General features: G+C 38.1%; 2 protein-coding genes across 5 annotated transcripts in view; one reads left to right on the top strand and one right to left on the bottom strand.

Moving 5' to 3' along the window:
- The window catches only part of fancc (FA complementation group C), a 53,028-nt gene that overhangs the window by 21,467 nt on the left and 8,151 nt on the right, over positions 1-23,410 (top strand). Inside the window, exons 5-15 of one of the 2 annotated variants that reach the window (XM_056772744.1) lie at positions 3,450-3,557; positions 4,384-4,448; positions 4,638-4,802; positions 4,904-5,060; positions 7,153-7,208; positions 7,418-7,517; positions 8,766-8,841; positions 11,318-11,411; positions 11,571-11,745; positions 11,863-12,054; positions 13,543-13,720. In XM_056772744.1, the coding sequence (XP_056628722.1) occupies positions 3,450-3,557; positions 4,384-4,448; positions 4,638-4,802; positions 4,904-5,060; positions 7,153-7,208; positions 7,418-7,517; positions 8,766-8,841; positions 11,318-11,411; positions 11,571-11,745; positions 11,863-12,054; positions 13,543-13,704 (1,350 nt within the window). In that variant the 3' untranslated portion in view covers positions 13,705-13,720. Of the gene's footprint in view, positions 1-3,449; positions 3,558-4,383; positions 4,449-4,637; positions 4,803-4,903; positions 5,061-7,152; positions 7,209-7,417; positions 7,518-8,765; positions 8,842-11,317; positions 11,412-11,570; positions 11,746-11,862; positions 12,055-13,542; positions 14,312-23,410 lie in introns of those variants that run through there. The other variant, XM_056772743.1, reaches the window with a different exon arrangement.
- aopep (aminopeptidase O (putative)) overlaps positions 14,815-23,410 on the bottom strand; it is a 66,773-nt gene continuing 58,177 nt past the window's right edge. For all 3 annotated transcript variants that reach the window (XM_056772740.1, XM_056772742.1, XM_056772741.1), the window contains exons 14-16: positions 20,817-20,903; positions 19,350-19,505; positions 14,815-15,039 (exon numbers count right to left, since the gene is read on the bottom strand). In XM_056772740.1, coding sequence (XP_056628718.1) covers positions 19,365-19,505; positions 20,817-20,903 — 228 coding nt within the window. In that variant the 3' untranslated portion in view covers positions 14,815-15,039; positions 19,350-19,364. The remainder of the gene's footprint in view (positions 15,040-19,349; positions 19,506-20,816; positions 20,904-23,410) is intronic.

Consider the following 23,410-nt stretch of genomic DNA (forward strand, 5'->3'; position numbering starts at 1 on the left):
TTTTCTAGCTCATTCAAATTATAGCGCCATCTAGTGGCCAAACGCCACTGTCTTTTTATTGTGACCCCGGACTGAGGGTCTACACATGTGTTCCAAGCCCCATGAAGATATCTCAAACAGTTCAGGAGTTATGGCCATTTTAGCTAAATATGTTACTTCCGGTTTGAATGTTTTAGCGCCACCTAGCGACCGTGAATTGAAAATTGAACTTTTTTTTAATAATTATTCATATTCACACTCCACAGAACTCATCAGCGTTGGTTTGGTTCCAATAGGGCAAAAATCCAGGGACTAGTTCATTTTTTTTTTTTTTCATAAAATGCTAATTACCGAAAAATCTATAATGGCGGAAATGAAATCGGAGATATACGTTTTTTAAGTTTTGAGCCAGTGATTACACTGATATAAGACACTTGGGTGTGCGACAAACGGTTTCGGAGTAACAAGCGCAAACGCGTTTGGTATTGCTATAGCGCCACCTATGGGTCGATATGGCTGGCTCCGTGTATCTGAGTAGCGACAAGGACTACTACCATCTGACCAAGTCTCAGCTCTGTCGGCCTTACGGTTTGGGCTGCAGTATCAGTTTTATGGCAGAATAATAATAAGAAGAAGAATAATAAAACCAACAAATACAATAGGTTTCTAGCCCTTCGGGCTCGAACCCTAATAATAAAACCAACAAATACAATAGGTTTCTAGCCCTTCGGGCTCGAACCCTAATAAAACATACAAATACAATAGGTTTCTAGCCCTACGGGCTCGAACCCTAATTAGACTTCACTTTCTTACATAGTTCAAACAGATGGTTTACCATAATCATTGCAGAACGCTTCACATTTTTGGCAGATTAAAACAAGAATGCATTCGTTTGATAATTATTTTCATCTAATAAAACATAGCGCTAATTAAAGGAGGGCTTTTAAAGTCAACTTTTAATCAGCCAGATGTTTTTTTTGACCTATATGAAGGAAACGGAGTCAGAAGGAGGTGTCAGGGGCTGAGACACAGTGTTTAATCCTACAGTATTTATTTACGATCCCTATTGTAGTGTGTGGGAAAATGAACAGGGAAAAGATTGGGAGATTGGGGCTTGCTTTGTGTGATCAAATTCCAGATTATACGCACAAGAGTATTTAGGTAAGTGATAGAGAAGGTTTAGGAAGATGAATATGATCTCTACAAGTCTTCTAAAGCATTGTGTCATCGTGCTGAGAACTCTCTGTTCTCTATGTACTATAGGGGTTTGACAAGCATGTTTACAGTATTTAAACGTTTTCCATACTCTAATTCATATCAGCAGTATTTGCATCAGTAATGTTAAATGAAATTAAGTGAAGAACAAATAAAAACGTTTGCTTGCCTCCTGCATCTCAGGTATGTTTTAGCAGAAATCTCAGCAGAGCTCAGTTTGTAACATTGTAAAGTCCGTATTCAAAAGTCAATATTATTGCAGATATCAATATGAACTGAAATATTTCTTATTAAATTGAGCCCAATCCAGATTATTTTACTTGTACAACCTCAATGTGCTATGTATCTGTAATGTATGTGTCTCATTTGTTTCTTTTTTATTTCTCCAAAGCAATTTTAGAAGAAAATATACCTGACAATAATTTGATACTTTGGGATAGCTCACCTTCAAAATGAAAATTCTGTAATTATTTACCCTCTAGAAATTTTAAACCTGTATGATTTTCTTTCTTCTGCAGACATTTTGAAAAATGGTCCTCATTGACTTGCATTGTTTTGTGTCCATTCAATATAAGTCAATGTGGACCGACTGTTTTTGGTTACTTACATTTTTCAAAATATAAATTTCGTGTTTTGCTGAAGAAAGAAAATCACTGACAGAAGGATGAGAGTAAATGAATTTTCATTTTGAAGGTGAACTATTCCTTTAAGTGAAACACAACTGAGAACTTTGGAAAAACTTCTGGCATCAGTAAATTACTAAAACTAGTTTAATTTTACATACCATAAATGTATGGTACACGATATTATGTATATGGTATACAGTCTTTCCTCTGTTTTATTTCAGGATGTTTCACAGTTTTGTATATCGTTTAGTTTTCCATTTTCCTGTTTGTTGCAGTGCTAATAGGTTGTGCGTCTTTTTTTCATTTAGCTCAGCTTTGTTCTGAGATTTGTTTACTTTCAACATCAACATATGTAAGCTCACTCATCTGAGAAACCCTTCATGTCAGTCATCATGGGCTTTAATGTGTTTTCTGATCATGTATGATTCTAATTGACCCCCCCAGAGCACCTATGGCAATGAAGGTCTGTGTTCCTATAGTCACCGAGCATGAATATACAAACAGTCATGTCATTCAGAAAGCTAGTTCGGTCATGTTTAGAAGACATTATCTTTTTGTTTTCCTCTTGTGGGTGGTTTAGCCTTTTCAGAAGAGACAAAGAGGAATATGGCCACAGACCGAAGTCTCGTCTGTCATTAAAGTTGCTTATTGCTAAATCTTCCATGATCCTTTGCTCTCAAGCGCCAGCTTGACTTGCTCTCTCCACATCAGAGAAACCAGGCCATGTTTGATGGCCTCTCTGCTCCTGCGGGCCTCCTGGAGCTCTGGAAGCTGTTCTTAGGGAGACTTGTGTGGTCTTTTCAGTTACAGTTACTGTACATTCAGTTACAAACAACCATGTTGTTTTTTATAGTGTCATCTATTAGACAATTTGTCGTTTATGTGTTGATGTATCCAAATTATATCCTACATTGACAAACAAGACATGCAAGAACCTTCTTATTTCTGATGCATGCACAGTACATAGTATGAATATTAAAATATATTGTTATTTAATTGAAACATACTTGATCAAACCAGCACTTTAGAAAACATCTGATGTCTCTGAACTTCTTCACAATCGTTCTAGTTTGTTTACTAACTTATAAGCATAAAGTTGTTTTCATTTAGCATTGGCATCCACATGGTTTAATACCATCCAAATAGCCACTTTGAAGAATAAAGAAAATCATCATGATGACAAATTCCATGTTTCTCCTCTCAAGATGGATGAAAAAAAAGAAGAATGTATAAAGGCCTTGTTTCATTGGGTCGTTCTGTAGCCGCAGCCCAGCTTTCGGTTTAGTGTGATCTACAGTGTGTTTTTGCAGTTCAGATGTTTGTAATTGAGTCTCTTTCGGTCTGTGGAGAACACGGCATACTGTAAACCTAAAGAAACCACATGGCCCCGCCACAAACAGACGTGTGTTTTGTCAAAGCTTTCAAAACAGACAAGCAATGCCATCCAATACAGTGTGCTTTTCTCTCTTTATTATTGTCATTTTGTACATTGCAGAAAGGGATTTATGATGAAAAAACAATTGTACAAGCATTGTCAAACAAAATGATAGCTATTGGGATTTGATGTTGTCATATTAAATAGTGTTTTAAAGCTGTCATCACAGTGTTTTATGTCTTTGTTCTGGACAGAATCTATTGTGTCATCTAATATCAGAAGAGGAGGGCAGTGTAGCTCATGCTACGGTGAAACATGCTGGAATAAGCCCTGAACGATACCACATGGATGCCCTTGAGAAGGTTGGAAATGTTAAAATGATGACATGGTTAGATTGATGCATGTACCATTTACATGAGAAATCACTCTGTGGTTACGAGTTTTTACTTAAAGGAACAGTTCACTCAGAAATTCATATTTTTTCTTAACTCACCCTCAGGTTTTCCAAATCTGTATACATTTCTTTGTTCTGTTGAACACAAAATGAGATATTTTGAAGAATGTAGGACAGCAAACAGTTCTGTGGCACTTTTGACTACCATTGTTATTTTTCCCATGGTAGTCAATGGTGACCAAGAACTGTTTGGTTACAAGCATTCTTCCAAATATCTTTCTCTGTGGTCATCAGAACAAAGTAATGTATACAGATTTGGATTAACTCAAGGGTGAGTAAATGATAACATAAACGGTTCGTTTAACTGGATAGTGAGTCAAAAAATGAAGATATTTTGAGTAATGTCAGTGGTTTGTGTCACAACAATAGAAGTCAATGGGGTTACCAACGTTTATCAAAATATCTTCTGTGTAAAGTCATACAGGTTTGGAACGATATAATGGTTTGTAAATGATGAAAACATGTTTACTCACTACAGTCATATCAACAACCTAGGGAATGTTGTTTGATTTTACATGCAACAGTTATAATGTCAAACTGAACAAATGCATTAAAACATTAAAATGTGTGTTTTAAACAATGTAAACGTTGAATTTGATTCATTTTTCACATGCTTTAACACATTAACTTTGACTGCCCCACTTAATACCATTATATATTTTATTTGATCTTTAAATCTTGTTTTTGTTAGGTTTGGGACATAACTAATAGTTTTTTCCTGCCGTCACTTTCAGGTGGTTTCATTAATGACAGAGGAGGTCATTAAAAGCTGTGATGGTTCGCCAAACTCATCTGCAAGGTTTCCATAAACACTCTTTTAAGTGCCTATAACAACAGCTATTTATCATAATGATAAATACTTGGAAATGAACATTTTATTACAGTTGTAAATCTTGATGAGTGGTGTGACATTTAAACACAATTTGCTTAGTCTTACAATATTTTTTATAAGCAATCCACTCTTGCAATTGTAATTGTTGTTTTGTAGGTGTTCAAATGGCAACATCAACACCATGTCAACAGCGTGCATTCCCCTGGTCACGTGTTGTCAGGCGGCACCTCTTATTGGTGCTCTGTTAAAGCATTCAATAATCTGTGCTACTTCATGTGTGGATGAAGAGTTCATTGAGGAAGTCAGTAAGGCTTGGGTCAGGTAAATAACATCATCTCTCGACTTATGATACCAACACTAAAGTGCACATTAGGCACATTTCAGTTGTATAGGCAAGCATTTTCTTATTCTCTCTCACACAGTAAAAGGCTTGTGATGGAGGAAGAAGCAGTGGTGGCCCTATATTGTCATAACCCCGTCTGCCTAGAGGGGGCAGCATTGAGCTTATTGGAATCTGTATTGTGTGACCCTAAAACAGTGTCACTGAGTCTGGACAAGTGTGTTAATGAGTTATTACTGGTAAGCATGTTTTCTCATTAGTTGTATAGTTTTAGTTCTATGTATTCACGAATAACTCGTAAATTGTTCAAAAATCTCTTTAATGTACAGTATAATATTGTACAACACTGTAGTAATTGAAACACGTTAGTCTTAAAATTCTGTTTATTCGTTTATAAAGTGTGTCTTTAATTCTGCATGTTATAATACTGCTAAAATAAGTAGAATATTGTAAAATGGGGTTAAAAGTCATTTCAAGGTGTTTTAAGGGTAGCACCCCACATGTTTTCAAAATTGATACCATTGCATAATACTCTGGCCCCATTTTGAGAACTACCTCAAACACTGTGATGCGAACCAGGCCTGTGGTCCGTATCCATCAGCACTAAAACACATCTTTATAACTGTTTCTAGCTTAAAATCACTGGAACTAAGACCTTATTTACACGCTTTTGTCTAAACACGGGTGTTATTTTGCTGATCTCCATGGTTCAACCGTGACCTGTTTATCATCTCATTCAGAGCGGTACAGACAGCAAGAATGGGGCCCAAATGCAGCTGCGGTCAACCCTCATTTATTTGCGCTTGAGAGCAAATTGAACTCTGCGGCACGTTTACATTGCAGGAACAAGTTGTTTAAACCGCAATCAAAAAGGGGAAACCAGAAATTAGTTTCACATTTTTGTTTTCATCCACCTTCCTCAAAACTTCGATCCAATAACAATAAACAGCATCTTTCAGCATCCCAATGCCAGAAAGAGGATGTTTTGGCCATGCTGTAATTGACCCTCCCTGAAGTGTTAGGAGAAGGTATGGAGGAGTGTTCATAGAGCCCATCTGTTTTCACTAGGGACGAAAAGCTTCATCCTTCATAAAAAATAAGAACAGATCTGAACCTTTTCTGCACCCCTGCTTTTGACACGTGATGTAGACACAAGGCTTGATGAACTAATGGAATCAGTATAGGAATTTTTAGTCTATGGATATTCGCTTTGAAACTAACTGTATGTTAATATAATCTTAAAGTAGAAGATAATCCAACTTTATTAGATCATTTCATTTGAAATGTTAAATCTTATTTTGGAGAAAAATTAAGCAAAAGTATTGATGACTCATCCTGCACAACACAGGTATTTAGCCAATCAGATGCTTTCTAGAGTAATAATGTCCTGCCCCATTACCGCCGGTCCTATCTTAAGTACTGTAAATAACACTCAAGCATAGTGTTTCAAAAGAAATCTCATTCAAACAAAAAATAAACATATAAGTGTTACGACTATAACCTGTGATTCATTACAATCATAGAGTTTCATTCATTGCTTTTATGAATTTAGCTGCTAGTTACAGTTTAAGCTGTTGAGTCCTTTATTCTTCCAGTCATCTCTCACATTCTCCCTCTGTCTTCTGTTTTTAAAACATCTCATACCCTCTAATGTTTGTAGCTGAAATGTGTCTCTTTTTTATTGGAGCAGCAAATTGGCGGCTTTTGGCAAGCGTCGACTAGCTGGGGTTACGGGAATATCTAAGATGCTTCAGGGTTTAGGGGCTGTTTAGGATTGTGTTTGTGTGAGTACAGAGGGGAGATGAGGGTGCCTGGGTGGGGCAGACTTTTTAATGGTCCCAAATGTAGGAAAGAATAATTACACTTCTCCCTGTGGCACACACGCACTTGCCCAAACAGACACCGTGAGGATCAAAGACAGCAGGGGCACATGTGGGCTCTCTGGTGCACCGATGTTTTGGGTCTGGGTGAAATGTTTTATGGCATTCTTTGCACATATGAACTACGGGATTGGGCTTTGTATTAATGAAACCTGTTCTATTAAAATATGACTGTAAGTTTTTATGATGCGTCAGACGCACATGTACAGCTGCTTGGATGTTTTTTTTGTAACTTATTTTCACATGAATTTAAAACAGATGATGATGCTTTGTAATAAAGTGTGCATTTGGTTGTTTAGAAGCGGGCACTTAAACTTGCGGCAGTTAATTGTGGGTATAAGATCTGTGGGTGAACATAGCCAACACGTTCTTGATACAACATTGCCCTCTTATGGTTGAGTAATGACATGACAGTCTGACTTTTTTATTAACATTATGTTTTTACTCTCAGCCACAAGCATCGGCTCTTCACTGCCACATCTTTCTGACAGTCAATGAGATTTACAGGTGAATTTTGCCTTTGGTGTTTATTATATATATAGCCTGTAGTGTAAAGATTCAGCCCTCCCATGACCCTTTATACATTATAAATCTTTACAATATGTAGACCAACGCATTTGTATTGGTGCGTCCCTGATTAGTAATGTAGTTTGTTTTACCTAAATGTGTACAGAAGTCAATAGCATCTCAGGACCTCTGTTTGTGTGCACACACAGGAATGTGTTGATGGAGATTGATGAGAACATTGCTTTAAGAGCACTCATACAGGTTTATACAAACTGCTTCCTCCAGAGACTTACTTCTCTCAAACCACAGGTAAAATCTCTCTCTCTCTCTCTCTCTCTCTCTCTCCTGAAGTGGTTTCACCTTTAATGATCTTAATTTTCTGAAATCACCTAAAGCACTAATGAAAAAAGAAATGATAAAAAGGTGGAGTCTGTAATCTCTTTTCCTCTAGTGGCACTGAACTGATGAAAAACAGTACTTGTTTCTAAATATACCGAACCCAACAGAGGCTGTATAGAGACTTAAAATTCATTTTTGTGTAGGACAGAACTAAACATAAAGTATATGCTACCTTTTGAAGCTTAAAGCCTCGGCTTTCTTACTAGTACCATCAACTTTGCATTTGTTACATAAAATAAAATAATAAGGTATACATTTTTCTTCGCAAAAACCCCTCCCCACCCTTCTGTGAAAATCATGAATACACATTCAATTTGATATTTATATATCAAATAATAATAATAATTGTCATTTATCAAATAAAAGCTCTCTAGAATATCACTGTAAATTTGACTGATCTAGCAATTAAGGGACAGTTCATCCAAAAATGAAAATTCTGTCATTATTTACTCACCCTTGAGTTGTTCCAAATATGTATACATTTCTTTGTTCTGATGAACACACAGAAAAATATTTGGAAGCATGTTGGTGACTGAACAGTTATTGGCCACCACTGACTACCATATTAGAAATAAATGGTAGTCAAAGGTGCCCCAGAACTTTTCCTACTTTTTCCCTACATTCTAAAAAATATCATCTTTTGTGTTCAACAGAAAAAAAAATGCATTTAAAAAACAAAATGCATTTTGCAGATACACCCATCCAAAGCAATTTACATTGCATTATCCTATACATTTGTTTCTAAAAATGTGCAACCCACGACCTTGTTGAGAGCGTTTTTAGTGCCTGAGCTACAGTGGTAATACACCACAGTGGTGGATTAGAACTGTCAGTTGATAACATTCTTCCAAATATATTTCACTGTGTTCAACCAAACAAAGACATGTATACAGGTTGAGGGCAAGTAATTCATGACAGAATTGTTATTTTGGTTGAACTGTTCCTTTAAGACTAAAATAACAGAATAATTGTGACATTATTGTCAATTTGTTAAAATGTTATGTTTAGGGTTCTCAATTTACTTCAATGTTTGTGGGTAGGGCACTCTTTTAAATTCAGTTAAAAATGGAAATAAACAGATCTTAATAGGTTGAAATTCTCAAAAAGGATATTTCAAATGTGTTGTATTATCTGTGTGTGTATGTGTGTCATTCGTAGGATGGACCTCCACTCAGTGCCTTCTTTCCAAACTTGCCACCCAGTTTACTCTGCCCTTTACTGACCGCACCATCAGGTACAGTACCACCCACTATGTGTGAGAAATACAGCCCTTCACATCTTAAACAAACTACAGCCATGGGGAGGCCACTTGTAAACTGTAGCTTACCTAAAGATTGAACTTAGTAGTTCATATAATGGGCTCTTTGCATGCATGACTTCCGCGTTTCACAGGAAGAACCACAGGCAGTTTCTGGTTGGGGAGACTTAATGAAGAAAGAAATGGAAAAAAGTCAAATTTATCAGATGCCGTACATTGCGGCACACAGCAGTGGTATACTGAATAGAAGTGCTGTTCTACCATTTTTTAAAAGATACTTTCATAAGTTAACATTTCGTTATAACATTCAAATACAGTAGAACGGCATTTCTATATACCACTGCTGTGTGCCGCAATGTACCGCATCTGATAAATTGAACTTTTCTAAGTCTCCCCAACCAGAAACTGCCTAGGGTTCTTCCTGTGAAATGCGGAAGTCACGCATGCATGGATCCAATTAGCTTCTTTTAGTTAGAAACCCTCAAGGGACTGCATGAAATGATTCCTAATTGAATGTGCTGTATTTTTACCAGCTCATAAACAACGTTTGCATAGATAAATCTCGATTAGAGTGACAGCATTAGACTTGAACAGATGCTGCACTGTCCATTTACACTAAATAGAGATCAGTGACTTCCTTTCTCATCATTTACTTTTTCATTTTTGGGTGAACTGTCCCTTTAAGTTCATAGTTCTGTATGTCAAGTTCTACTGCTTTCACATGCATCAGTTTTCAAGATTGGCTGTTCAAAAACCCAAGGCACGCCATCCTAAGTTTCCGTACCCTGACCTTATCTACCCTCCAGTTTAAGAGCACTCCCAAACAAACACAGCATTCCTCCTCCTTTAAGCCACCCACCCTGCCCGACTCAATGCAGTCCTCCGATATGTATCTCTGGCCTCTGTCACAAAGTCCCCAGACCCCCTTCAGTGCCTGCTGAACTCCAGAGGATATCCTCACAATGCCTTCTATTCTGTAACCTATTCTATAACAGAAGAATAGCGGCAGACCTCAGGTGCCTCGTGTGCCACGGTTCCTTTATGCGATGTTTGTTTGCATTGCTTCAATTGTCATTGTTAGTGAAATGACTGACGTGAAGAGGATCGGCTCTGAATGGACACTTCTAAATGCAGGGGTGATATATTTACCTCACTGGGCTTAAAATAGCCCAGAATCCCTGACTGTGGTATGACCTTTTGTGAGGATCCGCTGAACAGACAGCATTCCGTATATAAGAAATAATGTTAACAGTTATATTCTAAACAATTAGACCAAAATATGCAACACACTTTTTAAATGCACAATATTACAGTTTGCTTGTGACAAGCATTTTTTCACACGTAGATTTTTCATATAGTTGATAAATATCTTAAAAGGCATTCAGGGTGTCCGCGGGGTCTTCAAAAGTTGATAAATCAATCTATAGAAAATGAATGTCCTTATAAAGTATTAAGAAGTCATTATTGTTTTTTCATTATGTATATTTGTCCAAAGTGGTTGTACGCTAAAGTTTGCCCGAATTATTCATTACGCAGGAGTCCAGTTCGAATTTCTACGACAAATTAAAATTTAGGCTAATCCTTATAATCACATTTACTTGTTTAGTTATAGTTGTCAAGTCAGGTCAGGCATCAGCGGTCATGCAGTTTGCGACAGCGAGGTGCTGAAGAAGTGGTGCTGCACAATCTTTCAAAACGGTCCATTAAGACAATGGTTTGTGCCATTACCAACCATAATGTCAAACTAAACACAAGAAGATCACTGAGATAAGAGGCAAGACGCGGCACCCAAAAATCTGCCTGTACATGATGTTTTAAACACACTCCAAAAGCCAGCCAGCTTGGCAAAGCTTCTCGCCGGCAAACATCCTGTCCTCTGAGGTAGTGCAATTCTAAATAGATTATTTGTGGGATGCCGGTACATTTTTATCTGTTCACTGTGATGCATATAGGGATTCACAATTTAAATGATGTAATGATTGTAGTCATCATTTTTTTTTCATGATCATTCAGACAGGCTATATAGTTTGCAGACAGTTATGAGTTGATTTTACAAAGACGTCTTGTGTATACTGTGTAAACATTTCTCCTTCTAATAAACCTTGAATTGCGTTTGTCACTTAAGTAATTCTCTTGTGCTTTGTTCCGACCCTTGTAAATGATGTTGTATTGATAGTTAGGGATCACAAAGACTGTTTAGTTTTGCTATCTTACTATCATTACATTGTAAATATAAGGTATGGTGTCGCCGATCCAACCAGTTAAAATCCAAAGTGTCGATGAGGTCTTAAAATGTCTGGAAAGAGTTTTAAAAAAAGTCTTAAAAAGTATTACATTTAACTCCATGGTAACTGTACAGTATATACTCTGTGTGTTGTTTTTGATACTCGTGGATGTATAAACGTTAGGTATCCTGATTAACATCAGTCTAAAGGAAGTGTTTTATTTGCAGATGTTCCCCGGACGGCCTGGTTGGATCATCTAAGCTGGATAAGAAGATCTCTTCAACGTGTTGTCGAGAGCGAGAAGGAGGATAGGGATGCGAGGTGAGCTTCTAAACAATCCAGACTATTTTTTTCTGATACACTTTTATTAGAAAGCTTCAAGGAATGCATTACCTAAGAAATGTAAAATTTGTATACACAATACATTATACAAAGTACATCTTTTTCATATGCATCTGTTTGATGTGGATGTGTTTCCAGGGCATATCAGGCCGTGTTTGATGCTTGGTTTTTGCTAGTGCAGTGTGGGTTCTGGGTGGACACAGCTGCTGAGCTCCTAGTTTTGTTAGAGTCCGAGAACTCTGAAGCACTTCTCTGGCTACTGACGTTTTTCCACCACCCCACCAACAGAGGGCACCAGAGGTCCCAGCAAACCGTAAGAGATCTAATTGTGGAGCTGGAAGCCAGTCATCCTTACGTCACAGGTTAAAAACAGCAAAGTGAAGCAGACTGGAAAATTACTGATATCTTCCTCCTCTTTGTTTTATCTCAGGTGGTGGCAAAAGAAGCCTGGGTTCACATAAGGATGCTGTTTTATGCCCGTCCACCCCTTCCCAGACACCTTTGTGCCGTGAAAGATCTCCTTTCCTCCTGCCTTTCCAGAAACCTCGTCTTACATCTGTTTTTAAACTTTGCTGTGTTTTCCCATGGACCTGTTAGCTTTACCACAGAAATAATTGACAAGGTGAGGTCTCCACTGATTCGGTTTTAACAGCTTAAGATCGTCGCATTGCGAAATTAACATTTACGTCCTCAAATGGCAAGTGTTTGTTTATGCGATCTCTGCGTCCTGCTCGGAGTAGGCGAGGGTTTCACAGAACCCAATTAAGCTGTCATCAGCGCCTTTATTGACCCTCCGCTAGTTCTTGAGGAGTGCGGAGTGCAACAAAATAATAGGCTGCTGACTCTTTACGACACATTCAAAATCAAAAGTGTTTCGTCCCAACACAGACACTGTACAAAAACAACTTTACACCCAACAGCTCAATATCTAGGCTTTATAAGACAAGAAGTTACTCTAATCTACTTTCAACCACATTGTTGTGTAGCAAGGTTATTTTCGTTTACTTAAATTAAAACAAAAACAAAAAACATTTCTGTTCAAGAAATCAAATCAAATATTGGCGTAAAAAAGACCTGATTGATCTTGTTATGAGTTATCTCAATAAAAAAAGAATTTAAAAAAAGAAATATGTTAAAGGTCCTAAAATTTGGAATGAAAATAAAAACTAAAACTAAAATAAAACTAAGATAAACATGTATCTTATATCGCATAATAAGAAATAAACAATACAAATGACAAAAAAATGTTACAAAATTTTACTAAAATTAACACAAAATCATCTAAAAATAAAAGCTAATTTAAGATATTAATAAAACTAAATAAGATAAATTTGACTATCAAAATTCTTTATTGAACTATTATAAAAATTTAAATCACACAAATTATAATATGCCCAAAATTCTGTCATCATTTACTCACCTTCGATGTCTTTGTTCTGATGAACACAGAGAAAGATATTTGGAAGAATGCTTATAACCAGACAGATTTTACCCCCCAAAGTCACTCCCGTAGTAGGGAAAAATACAAGGGTAGTCAAAAGTGCCCCAGAACGGTTTACTGTCCTACATTCTTCAAAATATCTTCTTTTGTGTTCAACAGAAAAGAAAACAGATAAAGTAATTGTTCCTTCTATAGGAGTAGTATGGGAGAATATAATATGACTTTGTGTGTTTTTTGTGTAAGTGTTCCATTAATTGTTTTGAGCAGTTTATATTATATTGCATTTCTGTCAAAAGATTCTCCAAAAAATGACACACCTGAGCTTTATGACAGTAGGTTAAGTAGGTTTCAAAAACACATATCAGTTTTCTTTAATGCTCTGTCCTGTTGTCTTCCATTGCTTTAAAAGTGGGATTTTTTTAATCAGAGAATTAACATTCAGGTCAAGGCACGAATTGATAATTTGTTGTAATTATGTGTAAATGCATTCGGTTTAATTTTTAAATGCATTTTAATTTCATTCCTTTTTAAATGGTTTAGATTAACCCATTTAATACATTATACATCATACATCTCAATAACACCTGTGATTCAGTGCAGACACCAGACATTGAGAAGCACATGTGTGAAGGCTGGGTACCCGACGGGTGTGTGTTGTGCTGTTGGCAGGTGCTGATTGACGCTGGTGTGAAGCAGAGGGCACTGTGGATTCTCTCTGCAATAGACTGCAGACTAAACAGAACGGCCGTCTCACTGGAGGCCAGAGTTCAGTCCAGGCTGAAGACGCTTCGGGAGACCCTTCTGGCACCCTGCGCCGAGACCCTCCCGTAGGAACTCCCAGTTTCAGGTGCTCAGTGAAACTATTTATTGGGAGAAGGATTCCTGGCGTGGCTCTGTTATACGTACCAAAACGCTACGTGGGACAACATGGCATTTATAAGAGAAGCCCAGCTGCGGTTTTATTTTAAAAGCTGTGGGTGTTCTCAGCTTAAACCCGAGAGGGGCCTGCAGACTTGTCTGAGCCAAATAAAAGGAACGCATACGTATATGTTTACATCTGTGTGTTCGGTTGACATCACAAATCTTTTAGAGCTAAATATTCAAAGTCTGTCAGATTTGAGCTCGTATTTTATAAGTGTTAGGACTCTGTGACTTTTGTTGTCTGACTGCTCAGCTTTGTCTCGGTAGCACGCCGTTTGTCTTCGCTCAATGTCCTCCCACACACGCGTTTGACGGAAGACCATGCCTGAATCCCTCTCACCACATGAATGCTCACATCTGTGTGTCTATTCCCAGGGAGAAGGGCCTCTTGAATAGTTTAGTCTCTGTGTACTGTACTTTCTAGACTCCATCATCGGTAGTGGGTCTTTTTCTCTATCCCACCACCCATTCTCAAGCAGTTCATTACTCAAAACTGGGTCATACTGAATTTACTGCCTTACCGGAGCTTTAAGGCTTATCATTGTTTTCTTTCATTTGCAATGCCCTTAAGTGCCATGAAATTAAAATAGCTGAATGTCATTTAATGTAGACCAAGCTGCTTCTCCTATTTTAAATATAACCAACACATCTTAGTCAAAGTAGACACCTTAATTCTTTTGATCAATGTCGACTGTTTATTATACAAACAACTTTTACACCATTCCACACATTTTTTTGCCTACAATGCTAGAAATTCCTCTGTGTCTGAATGTGTGTGTGTTGGTGTAAAACACTAACAGTGAGGATAATGTTACATGTTTGGCTTGCAAACATGCGTCGGTAGCACATATTTCTACCCACAACTTTTTCTTTGTATCTGATGATACTGTAAGTCTGGGACCTGAGCAAGGGAGTCTAGAGAATGCTGATGTCATCTTTACCAAACACAAAAAACAAACTACCTCTGAGCTGCTTCAACACTTTTACATGTGATACACTTAATACAATTCAGCACTTACATTTGTTGCCATATTTGTTTTTGTTTTATTGTAAAAATCTGACAATACAAATCTATGAAACCTTTACTTTGTTTGATGTGCTTAACAGGGATTTATTGGGATTGTTTATTTGGTGCATTAGTTTCTTTAACTCATTGAGTTCTTTGGACATCAGTAGTGAAGGATAAGCTCCCGAGACTGAATCTCAGTTCCCTGAGTTGAACCTGTGACTGGACACCAGACGAACCTGTGAAAGAGATGATTCATGGTCAAAATTCCTTAATGTTTTTTTATGAGCACTCATCTAACTTCTGATTTCTTGTCATCATAATCACTTAAAGGATGAATCCCAATCAAGGGATAATCCCAATAAAGGAATCGCCCAAAAATGAAATCTTTCATGAATTGCTCACTCTCTAGTTGTTCAAACCTGTATAAACTTCTTTGTTCTGTTGAACACCAAGAAAGATATGCAGAAGTATGTTAGCCACTGACATTTCTGGGGCATCATTGACTACCATAGTAGGAAAAATAATTATATATATTTTTTGGTTCTGTTTCACACAAAAGAAGACATTTTGAGGAATTAGAAAAGCACAAAGTTCAGGGGCACTTTTGGATCTAAATTGAATTTTTAATTCATTTAAACCATGGTTGTCAATGATGCCCCAGAAATGTCAGTTGCTTACATTCTTCCAAATATGTTTCTTTGTGTTCAACGGAACAAAGACCTTTATCCAGGTTTGGAAAAACTACAGTGATTTTTGGGTGAACTATCCCTTTGCCTTACGCACAAACATTATACTTCATAAAACATTTACATTTACACTTAGGCATTTGGCAGACGCTTTTATCCAAAGCGACTTACAACAAGACGGTGTCAAGCTAAACCGAATTGCAGCCCATAAAGCAGAATTAAACATGGTCCAATATGTGACTAACTACAAAAATAGAAACATTTCAATGTGTCGGTTTGTGAGATGACACATTTTTAAGTACCAATCAAGTTATAGGATGTGATTATTCACTCCGTTCGATCTGAGCATACCACCTTGTTGTGCTCTGAAAATATCATTACAATAAATAATATAGGTTATGAAAGGCAATTCACATCGACATTAAAAGTCCTTGGAAATTGTACAACAAACAGCTTTGAAAGATAAGAGAAGGTCTCCAATTTTCTTCTGTTTAGACCCTTGTGTTAATTTAGCACAAATAACAGATACATCTTGTTTCATTCACAATGGCAAAGGTTGAAATCATTCCTGTTTGATCTTCGTGTTGGTCTTTGGATCTGGAAGCGGGGCCTGTGGACCAGACTCCTGTTCCTGCTGAACTGAGCCAGTGTTTCTTCGGTACTGTAATCAGCTCAGTAGGCACGGGAGGCCAGGTCCATCTATCTCTCACACATACTCATTTCTGAGAGCTTGATGGAAGCTTCAGATACGGGATAATATGCTTCAGCTGAAGGTGCTTAGCACTTCATTTCCCACCAAATATCTCCTAATGACATTTTAAATACAGCCTATGCAACTAATTCCATTTTTACTAGCCTTGGATGGTAATGCATCTTTAAACAGCTTCTAAATATAGTCATTTATGGGCGGCTTCATATTTAACTCGTACATCTGTCACGACTTAGAAGTCGGTCTGCTGGCAGAAACGGCCGCTGGTCGTCCGCTAACTCAATCTGTAGAGGTCCTTTTAAGCACAGAGCTTCCTGTCTCTATTGCCGTCTTTCATATTCAACCCATCAAAGCTAAAAGTGGGTCTGTTTTTTATAGCTCTCACAAGCAGATGTTTTTGTGCGTGCAGCTGTGCTTTGTTCCGTTTTGTGTTCTGTCCACGTTTCCCAGAATTCCAATGGATTTTATCACGTTCATGGCCCCGCATGAAGACAGTTATTCATACAGTACAGGAAGAAGCCGAAGAACACGGGTGAGCTTCATTGGCCTAGCCCTGAAATACAAACACCTCCACCATCTCAAACCATCCTTTTCCACATGCCATCCCAAGAACTCTGGGAAATAATTGATGTTTCTCCTGATAGAAATGGCACGATCGGATCATTAGGGCAACCGCATCATACAACACTGCTAGGGCGAAGTTTTGTTTTGCTTCTCAAAAGCCTCAAAGAATGTTCACACAATCGTAAATAAATTCTCAGTGTGATTGGAGGGAAGTGCGAGCGCCATAAATGCAGAAAAATGCTTTAATGACAAATTTCCTTGTGTGCCTGTGGGACAGAAAATAAGGGAATGAAAAACAAGAGGTGGCAGTTTGACTTGTTAGTATGAGCAAGTTTGTTTCTGCTTGTAGATGATAAATCCACACCATCTGGCTGCAAAAAATAACTTTTCCATTTATGGCCATTCAGTCGTATTTGTGCTTTGATTAAATAAATCTGAAGCTTTTATGTTAATATTTTTCTGTCTTTGTTGTTTTTTTATACAGTAAGCCGCATGTCACATGGCATGTGTGGCTCAGGTAATTATATAAAACATTTTAACCAAAGACCTCCTTGATAAAAACAGGTCTCAAGAAAACCTCATAACTCAGACACCCCTACAAACTGTCTCCATAAACTAAGCTCTCATGCATTTCACATGTGAACGGTGTAATTATTACACTTTCAACACTTTGTTTCACCATCAAGATGAAAGAAAGAGAAAAAAATCACTTCCTCAGTTCCCCTGAGGTCTCTCTCTCCATCTGTCATGCTCTCATCAGGTGCAGAACTTAGCCACTGTGAACAAAGAGATAAATCACTGTTCACCAATCAGCTAAGCTCTGCACCTGCTCTGAGAGACTCTCCGCGTACCCGCGCCGTTCTCCGGGACGAACCTTCGGGTCGTCCCGCTAGAGGCCTCGGAGAAAAGCCGTGTTGTCTTTTATTTTCTCAAGCTGCGTTAAGACTGTGCCTCTGGTTGCCATAGCAGCCGTCCGAGCGGCGGTTGTGTGGTAATCCCTGGCAATGTGATTTTTATCTTAAGTCACAAATCAGCACGCCAGGAACCCACACAGCCAGCTACATGAAAGGCAAAACCTGCAGATCCTCTTGGTCTCCTACGATTGAGCACGCTCCGCTGGGTTGGCGATATGTCCTCTCATTATCCCCATCAAAACGGATTTCTGAGGCCTCCGAACCCTGCAGCCCCCGACCCTCCCTGTGCTCTTATGAAGACGGTCAAATTTCAACCCGGACACATTTCTCAAGAGTTCTCTTAAACACATTTTTACTGCATCTGATTGTAATCTGTAAACAGGGTGTAATTTAAAAGCTTGAACCGTTGTTTTCATCATCTCAGAACTTTTAAAATGTGTCTGTCAGGATTCTTGTTTTTGTCCATCGGCCATCTTGAAGAGGAAGTCAGGCACACAAGCACAACCGTTATTCAGCTTTCGTGAAGAGCTGCCTCGCTGGCAACAGGTGTAACCTGCTATCGTCAGAATTAACCTCCCACATTTAAGGGCACGCTTGGACGCTCCGTGTGTACCGAAGAATTATTGACGGTGGCTAGACGATGACCTCTGAAGACAAAGTCTCTCTGAGAATGAAAATGCTGCATTAGTGCGGCACAAATCGCAGGACGATCATTCCGAAGGCTGTGATTCATGGCAAGTCAAGTGACATAAACCATATCAGCTTGGAAGTCACCCGTCGCCTCAAAGTCCCAAAACAAATAAAACTGTCTTGTCGGTGAATTAAAAGCACCAAAAATGTTGGAGGGAGACGTCTTATGGATTTCTCCGGAGGCTGACAACTATTTAGCAGCTCTTCCGGTCGTGGTCTGTGTAACGTGCTGCTCGGTTAAACGGGATAATATCTTTGCATCAATACTCGTGAGACAGGCAGCTTCAAAGGGAGACAATGGCCCTCCCCTCATGGTTATCGCCATCTGTCTTGCACAGCTTTTAAGGGTGAGACAAATTGCAAATTGTTATGTGGACCCGGGGAATACCTCCATTGTGGATGACATGCTGGCGCGAAGGCAGGAATTTCAGAGCGTGATGTGAAAAGGTTAACCCTCGGGCACACGGACCGATCTCTCTCTTAAAGCAGTGTTTAAAAAAAGATGCTGACACATTTTTTGTCGGAGCACACTCCGAATTCATCATAATACAAACAGATCTCAAAGAGCTTCCTGGAAAAGTGCAGAAGCAGCCGGGAGCTCCTGGAAGAATGTGAATGTTGGGAGTGGATTTTTAATCATGTGGGAGGTAAAAACAAAACGTCTTTATGCCTTCTGCATCGCTAGGGTCACAGCGGCTTCTAAAATAAGCAGCTCTTTCAAAGAACTTGCATAATATGAGTTTTTTCATCAAAGGTGTCCAGAAATATCCAAGTAATAGGATACACCATAACTCAACCATTCAGATCTGCTGACAGTGAAAGTTGAGACGGCATGAGTTGACTTTGGAACCTCCTTTTATTTCCAAAGCTCTTTTGTAGTCCTAACCTGGCATTTCGAATGGCATGGTTTATATTGAATTTCAAAATATTGTACATAAAAAGTCATTTTACAAAAGGCAAAAGATACTCGTAATGAGCCCAACCTGGTTTGTCTGGGCTCAGAGGATCATTTCCTCCACAACGCTGCGTGCTGATTGGTCCATGTCATCTTTAATGATGGATAAGCAGCATCGTGCTAAAGCTTGCTGCCGAGCGTCTTCCTGCACCATCAGCTCACCATATAAATACACACCCATGGCCTGTTATGCACACACACACATTTTTGGACATCTTGCCATTTGAATCAGAGAGTATTAGTAAGATTGGGAATGGAGAACTGGTTCTTCTTCTAAACAGAATTATTCAGAAAAATACAGGAACTAAAGCATTTACATGAAACTTAGTTCTTCTTATGGATTAACTCTACTATGCTACTATGGTATGTGAATTTGAGACCTCTGATGTGTGTAGTCAAAAATGCAAATTAAGTGTAATATAAAAGACAATTTACATTATCGTTCAACAGTTCTGAAACACTGGACTGAAAAGGTTCTTGTAATCTTAAAAATCGTGTAATCTTAAAGTGGATGTTTTTGGACTGGTTTCCCAGACAGGGTTTAAGACTAGTCCTAGACAAAAATAAATGTTAGAGTTGTCTAAACTGAAAACAGCTTGTACTGACACATCATAAAATACATCAGTGCCGTCTATTTGTCCCAGAATGTACACCAGCACAACTACTTAAATTGAACTTAAATTGAACCTGGTCCTGGTTTAATCTAATCACTGTCCGGGAAACTGCCCCTTAATGTTGTAGACAAAAGTATAATTGTGCCATATAATATATACGTTTATAAATAATATACAGCCGCAGAAAAAAATTAAGTGACCATTCCAAATTTTGATTCAAGCAGCATTTTTAGATGTATTGTGGTATTGTGGTTATCACATAAAAAAACTTAATACACATATTAAAGTTGTATTGCTTTAAAGTGAATATTAACTTTGTTTTCTATGAAGTATTTGAGGTCTGACATTTGTTTTGACTTGTTTCTTCAATTATCAATATTTTTATTAATAATTTGGAGAAATATTGTTAGTACTTTACAGAATTTCACATAAACACATACCTATAAATAGTCAATTCAGAAAACTGATAATAATTTGGAAATGGTCTCTTCATTTTTTACTAAAGGACAGTCTTTATTAATAATTGATATACCTAATTTATAACCATAATTATATACAGTATTCATATAAATTAATATATTAATAACTAATATAAATAATAAAAATACTTTTCTTCTTCAATGATTCTGAAATAATGCTTTAGCTACAATTGTGTTATTCTAGAATTTGAATGAGTTTACTATTATTCTCTAATGTGAAAACCGAAAGAATGGGTAAATGTTTCTACTCACAGTAATGTAGTGTATAGAAATTATAAAGTCAATGGCATAAGACTCGATTATTTAACTCCAGAATGCCAAATTGTAAGTAATCTAAAGTGGAATTTCACAATTTTTCACCATTCCCATCATAACTTATAAAGTATAAAATGAGTGATGAACCTGGTCATGGATCAGAAACTGCTCAACGTCTCTGTATGCCGCTGTGTATTTGTGCTTGACCACCAGTTCACACCAGCGATGTCTCACCTAATGAGAAAGAGAAAATGTGATTACAACAAGCACCTCTACAATAACATGAATCTAACATCACTGCCTGCAAGAATCACGCATCAGAGGAAATCTGGTGAAGCACATGACTGTGGTAATTTTGTGATGAGGCAAGCATGTCAGTGGATGTGTGTTCTCTGTTTATTTCACACTCCCCCCCCCCCTCTCTCTTTCGCCTGTCTTGTATAAATGGAGGCTGTGTTAGTGAAGCAGAGCGGGGAGATCTCTGACTGGCTCCGTCACCCTCTAGCACTCAATTGTGCTGTTCTTGTTGTCTGCTGTCGTTCAGTTCCTCCCACACACAAACAGTGACATATAGACACGCTCTGTGCTGGGATTTGCCCAAAATCTCACACAAAACGTCTAGAATCCTTTGAAATATGAAATTTGTCTTCCAATTTATTTTTTCTTTGCACACACACAAAATATATTCTACAATTTCTCTTAAACTCTTTGATGTCACCCAGTAAGTCTATTTCTGAGTAACAGTCCATTAATAACACGCATTCCTCTATGAGTGCTTTGTCTAGTGTAAATACACCTTTGCTTTATATATTTGAACCCCCTCTCTCTCCATCTCTTTTTGCTCGACGTGATACGGTAGGTTATACATCATAACTAAATTAGCATGACATTGATAAAACGTTAATAAAATCGTTCTCTTTGTCTCGCTCTCCCCCTACACACACAGCGGGGGTTTAATTGAAGCTGAATGGGTGGGAGATCGCAGAGCCCAAGGTGGCCTGCGGTTAATGATTAATGAAGTAAGATTGTGAAAGTGTGCGTACAAGTGTGTGAGAATGTTTGCTTTAAGACGAGGTATGAGCTAACTCAGAAAAACAACAGGAAACAGAGCCTTCCGATTGCAAATCATCGTATATTGAAGCAACGTGTTGAAATGTCACCACATGTTTAGAGCCAATGGGATTTAAGCTCCCCCCGTACTTGACTGCCGTTAGACCTTACTAGCTGTAGTGGATACGTTGGCATGACAAATAAATATAGATTGTAGCTGAAAAAATCCTCAGGTTGTGCTAAATACAATCCCGACAAGGTCACAGAACCACCCGGAACCCACATAGTGACGACATTCCAGGCCACATGCTAAAAAAACCCACACAGCTTTAATTAGCAGTATAGGGCAGATCCGCCACATATACACACATAGAATAACAGACCTTGCGTGTTTGTGTATGTCGACACGAGCAGAAAGCACCGAGCGTGTGTGTGGAAAGGTTACTCCAGGCAGGGTGTGGTAATAGCAGACTTGATGAAAGAGTGGCTGTTGTGAATCTCTAATCTGAACTCCCACAACAGGAAGACATTTCGTTGACTCAGACAGTCTGACCTACATTAACCTCACCTCAGAACATTTGGGGAATTCAATAAACTTTGCACATAGCAACAGGTGTCTTTCTCATTATAACTGACGGGAAGATTTAAGCAGTGTGAGTGGAAAAAACGAATCGTCCAAATGTGGAACTGATGTGTTAAGGAACAGTTCACACGAGTGACTTAAACATCCTCAAAAAAGAAGTCCAACATGCCTGGACAAACAAAAAAGATACAACATTTTTGACCATTTCAAACATATATTAGTTTTTTTATTTCCCATTTAAAGGTATGCGTTTAATTATCTGTTTTGTTTAATTCTGTGAACAATATTTCAAATCCTTTTTATTTCAATTTTGCATATTTTGCAGAAAATAAAAACTGGAGAAACCGTTCAAAATAACAGTAAAGATGCTCTGGATTTCTCAGACCTCAAATACTGCATAGGTTCATGCTCAATTTTAATCAATACAACAGTAATATTTGCACAGAACATGTATTTATGGAAAGTTCAAAAAAAAAATTGTGTGATAACCGTGTGACAGTTTTCATGTGTCTTGTCATGCTGTCAGTCTTTCACATTGTTTTTGTATGACTTTGTCACTCCTGAGGTTTGCTTTTGTTGAAATTCAAAAAAACGGTCTATTTTTATTTTATGTAGAGTACAGGATGTATGCATATTGCGAACGTAGGATGCAGGGGGCAATGCCAGCGTTATGATTGTGATATGATTTTATTTTTCCGTAAACCCACTACGTTTCTCATTTGACATTTTGTAAATACATCAAACTACGACATTCGCTACTCCTGGATCACGGGTAGTTGTTTGCGTTCATAATATTTCAATGTTACGTGTTTTGTATAGTCTCATCGGTGAAAGAGTAGGCGTGTCTTTCTTAAGATCTCTGAAGGAAGGGTTGCATCTTTTTTCATGCTTTGTCACTGCTAGCCTCTACGAAACTGACTACCCCGGCTTTAATGACTGGTCCGTATGCCTCATCGGGTGACCCCTGGTTCCCATGCTAGATTAAAGTAACATGCCCCGGGCATCACCGATTACACCATGGATGAGTGAGAGCATTTCCGTGTGCATGTACATGTATGCCCGCAGTAACAAATTATGGAATGTCCTCAGTAATTACCGGGTCTCTTGA

The sequence above is a fragment of the Triplophysa dalaica genome, chromosome 18 (genome assembly GCF_015846415.1).
Source record: "Triplophysa dalaica isolate WHDGS20190420 chromosome 18, ASM1584641v1, whole genome shotgun sequence".
NCBI lineage: Eukaryota > Metazoa > Chordata > Actinopteri > Cypriniformes > Nemacheilidae > Triplophysa > Triplophysa dalaica.